Source organism: Diachasma alloeum, unplaced genomic scaffold (genome assembly GCF_001412515.2).
Source record: "Diachasma alloeum isolate Michigan unplaced genomic scaffold, Dall2.0 Dall_scaffold_00299, whole genome shotgun sequence".
Lineage (NCBI taxonomy): Eukaryota > Metazoa > Arthropoda > Insecta > Hymenoptera > Braconidae > Diachasma > Diachasma alloeum.
Genome location: NW_021680438.1, coordinates 335,318 through 339,829, shown reverse-complemented (window position 1 = coordinate 339,829; position 4,512 = coordinate 335,318). Strand labels below are relative to the sequence as shown.

General features: G+C 34.0%; 1 protein-coding gene across 1 annotated transcript in view; it reads left to right on the top strand.

The window, feature by feature from the left end:
- Window positions 1-4,512, top strand: part of LOC107039422 (carboxypeptidase D) — a 22,650-nt gene that overhangs the window by 7,236 nt on the left and 10,902 nt on the right. The window contains exons 2-5 of the mRNA XM_015259022.1: window positions 1,164-1,408; window positions 2,184-2,339; window positions 3,049-3,224; window positions 3,331-3,478. Coding sequence (XP_015114508.1) covers window positions 1,164-1,408; window positions 2,184-2,339; window positions 3,049-3,224; window positions 3,331-3,478 — 725 coding nt within the window. The remainder of the gene's footprint in view (window positions 1-1,163; window positions 1,409-2,183; window positions 2,340-3,048; window positions 3,225-3,330; window positions 3,479-4,512) is intronic.

Below are 4,512 nucleotides of genomic sequence, written 5' to 3'. Positions count from 1 at the left end.
AAACTTCAACTGCGTGAAACACACAGTAGTATGAAACTTCAACTGCGTGAAATACACAGCAGTATGAAAATTCGGCTGCGTGAAACACACAAACTTCACGCATGCGTGGAGTGTATGGAGTGTACGGGAGTGATTCACGCAATGGTGCGAATAGTCACGGCCTTTTTCTTTGACGAGTAAACAAAAAAGTATATTTCGTGACGAGTGCAAAAACGTTATTTACCACGAGTTATGTAAATTTATATTTGTCAACCACATCTCTAAATTGCGCCGCGCGTGTAAAATGCAGGTTTACAGGGACGTGTCACTTATGAAAAAATTCAATAGAAAACCTAGCGAATTCCCTAGAAAATTCTATTGGAATTCTATAAGAATTCTATGGGGTTTCTCTAGGATTTCTATTGTAATTCTATTGAAAAATTCGTTTTTTTGCGCTGATTCTATTAGATATTCGATAAGACAAAGTTAATAGATTTTGAATTTCTATTCGAATTTTTCTCTTGAGACTTTTTCTATTAGAAATTATCGGGCACAAATTTTCCAAGTTTTTTCCACTGGATTTCGTTTTGTTTTGCATTACAGAATGCGAGTGGAAAAAAATTCGAAAATTGATGCCCAAGCATTTTTATAGAAAAAATCTCAAGAGAAAATTTCAAACAGAAATTCGAAATCTATTGACTTTTTCTTATCGTATGTCCAATAGAATTCGCGCAAAAACAAATAGAAATCGTGTAGAAATCCCATAGAATTCCAATAGAATTTTCTAGCGAATTGGCTAGGTTTTCTATTGAATTTTTTCATGCGGGGTGCTACAAAAATATTTCGCATCTTCCATTTTTCTTCGCAAAAAAATTTTCCTACATCCTTTCGATTTCGAGATACACACAAAAATTGAACCTCCACTATTTCATTCTGCATCATCGAGTCTCTCTCTATTTTATGTGGACATTTCTTTTTACATTGCACATTTGTTTATCAGAGTGGCATTTTTATGACTCTGCTGGCACAAAAACTTCCATTTTTATGAAGGTGATATCCGCTGGATTTTTTACGACTTTTCGGTTGAAGTGATATTTGGAGATTTGGTTGGCAGAGTTGACTGTATACAGCGTTCTCATAGCTTCCATGTTTTTAGATTTGATTAAATAATTTTTTTCCTATAGGAAGGACTCTGCGAGTCGAAGAGCGATTATTCAGGACGGGAGAATGCCAATCATGTGGACCTGAATCGAGACTTTCCGGATCAATTTGATAGATCTGCCAATCAGTACATCCGGGGTGGGAATATTGTCAGTGGCAGGCAGAATGAGACCATTGCCATGATGACATGGATCAACACTATGCCCTTCGTACTCTCTGGGAATTTTCACGGAGGTGCTGTCGTCGCTAGTTATCCTTATGATTCCGGGTAATTTGATCATTTTTTTTCTCTTAGAAGTTAAAATTTGCCGAAGAAGAGTGAACGAATCATCTTAGTGCCAAGGGAATTTCCTATTCTTCCGTCTAGAACAAAAAGACCCTATTCACACAATTACAAATATTTAAAATTGAATAACAAAGTGTCCGCGATCTGTCGAAAAATGACACTTTCAGCCAATAGAATTGCACTATTCAATTATTATTTTATATAGTCAACCGATAATTTTTAATAATTCCACAAGTGGAAAGTGTAAAATAATTTGTATGACTCTGAATATTCATGATTTGTTTCAAATTTTTCTCACGCAATTTAATTGACAAATTTTATGATTGAGAATAGTTGAATCTATAGTGTGGTCTGTACCGAACCATAAAAGATGCTTGGATTTTCGTAATTATCCGAAGAGTTCGATAAGAGTGATAAACATTCGCTATATTCATTTCACTAGCTCAGAAGTGAAAGGAGAGAAATAAATTGCAGTTCAAGATCATTGTTTAATAGACATCGAAGAATCTGGGAAATGTAACGGAATCTCTGTAGAGATTTGTTTTATAGAGCAGGATGACAGCTACAAAACAGGTCTCGACGAAAATTTAGCTATTCTTCTCTAATCTCGAGATATTTTCCAGAATATAATCTTGAGTCGAATTAATTGATCTCCTTCCGAAGTATTGTTATCGATTTTAAAGGTGTAAATTGATGAATTGACACCTAAATTGATTGATTAATTGAATTGTATTTATATTTTGTGTCCTTTCTTCAGTATTTTCCAGTCATGCTGCGTTGAAAGTAAATCCCCAGATGACAACCTTTTCAAGCACCTGGCTCATATTTACGCTGATCGTCATCCAGTCATGCACATGGGCGAATCGTGTCCTCCTGATCGATTCCCTGGAGGTGTGACGAACGGAGCTTACTGGTAAACTCATTATCCTATTGATTTCTTTCCCCAATTTTCCGTCCAGGCATTAAAGTTCTATTAATTTTTTCTGATTTTTCAAGATTTTCTTTACATTTTAATCTTCTCTCTAATCTCGAAATATTCATTTTCTCATAAAACTCTGTTATTTTGGTACTTCTAAATTAATTCTAGCAGTCTAGTATTATTATCAATAATACTAGACTGCCAAGCACGAACTCAACCAGAATGTTTTTATTCATATCAACTTCCGTTTAGAATTTATTTCACATTTTCATCTTCAAAATTTAAGTTATTTTTATATTAGCTTTAAAAGAAAAGAACTCAAGTACTATGCAATAATTATGGGGGAAAATAACTTTGAGAAAAAATAACATCAACGAATTTAATTTCAAGAAAACGAATTTTCTGTTGAAGTGAATTTCAACATGGAAATTTCTATTTAAAAACATTTCATTAGTTGTAAAATGGATATGAGGCCAGAATTCTTGTTTCTTTTCTTCAATAATTCCGGCCTTGAAATTTCCTCTGAAAAAAAAAGTTGTGTTATTTTCAGTGAAATTATTTTCGTTGAAAAAAATACATTTAAAGTTATTTTTGCACAATTATTTAGCCATGAACCCCAAAGAAGTTGCTGAATAATTTCTCCTCAAATCATCTCTCATCATGACGTTTTACTCGATTATTAAATTATTCTGTCAATCCCCAGGTATGAAGTTGTGGGTGGTATGCAAGACTACAATTATGCCCGATCAAATGCCCTCGAGATAACATTTGAGGTCAGTTGCTGCAAATATCCATCGGCTGACATGATGCCTGAACATTGGAGATTGAATAAAGAGTCTCTCATTAAGTATCTGGAGCAGGCTAACATTGGATTCAAAGGTACATTCAAATATATTTCACCCTTAGATTGCCACAATACCAAAAACAAATCAATTTGCAAAGTATTCTACTCATTCTCCTAACAAATGTTACATTTTTATAACAGGATTGGTTGTGGATACTGAAGGACGTCCAATAGAAGCAGCTCAGGTTGGAGTAGATGGAATAAATCGTAACGTAACAACAACAAATCATGGAGAATACTGGCGATTACTTCTCCCTGGAGAATACGATGTGTATGCCAGTGCATGGGGGTAATTACAGTTGCAACTTTTATTTATAAAAAAAAAAATTATTCTAGGAAACCCTCAGACGGAATTTTCCGGACAAAATCTTCCGCAAAGAAATTCTGCTGAAAAAATAAATTAGTACAAAATATGAAAATAAAGAAAACATTAAAAATACAAAACTTCTATTCGAAAGCAAAAAAACTGAAGAACATAAATAAAATTACACTTTCCTTACCCTCAAATAAGACATGAATTAACGTACAGAAAGTACACAAAGAATCGGTGAAAAAGCGATCAAATGACCAACAATCTGATCTACATATACTACAATAGAAAGAGGAATAAATACACGCAACAGCAAATCGAGATGGATTTGTTTTTCAAATTCAATCAATTCATGTTTTCAATTCAATTCAATTGTTTGATATTTTTTTACTCCCAAGAGATGAATGTTTTTCAATTTTACCTAACATTAATTTTTTCTTGCGTCTATTTTCTCCTTTAGGGAAATTTGGTCCCGGAAAAAATAAGGCCAATTTACCCATGAAATTTTTTGTGACGCCCCTAGAATCTACTCCAAATGAATGAAAAAAATCGTCCTAAAATTTCAAATTTAATCTGAGTTTTAAGACACTCTCCAGAAGCGCTCTTTTTCCCCCCTAAGAATAACATAGTTTATCATCAGAAAATAGAAAATAGAGGCGATTTTTTTTCTATCATTAGTGACCAAAAATTCTCTACTTTGGAAAAATGTTCCGTTCACATAGTACACTAGAGGGAAAATTTTTGTTTTTCATATACCCGATATGGGCCTTCAGGTATAGTTGCAAGAAAAACGATGGCAATCGACTTTTAAATGTTCCTTTGGGAAAAATCATATAGGATATGTAAACAGAAAGACTTTCTCATAAATATACTACCCATACCTAACATTGCTCACTAGTTACAGAACATTTCGTCGAATAATAATAGCAAGGAAATCACCGACGGCGGTGGCTGTGTGGTTAGAGTGTGGGATTGATATACGGGAGACCCGGGTTTCATTCCCGACTGGGGGG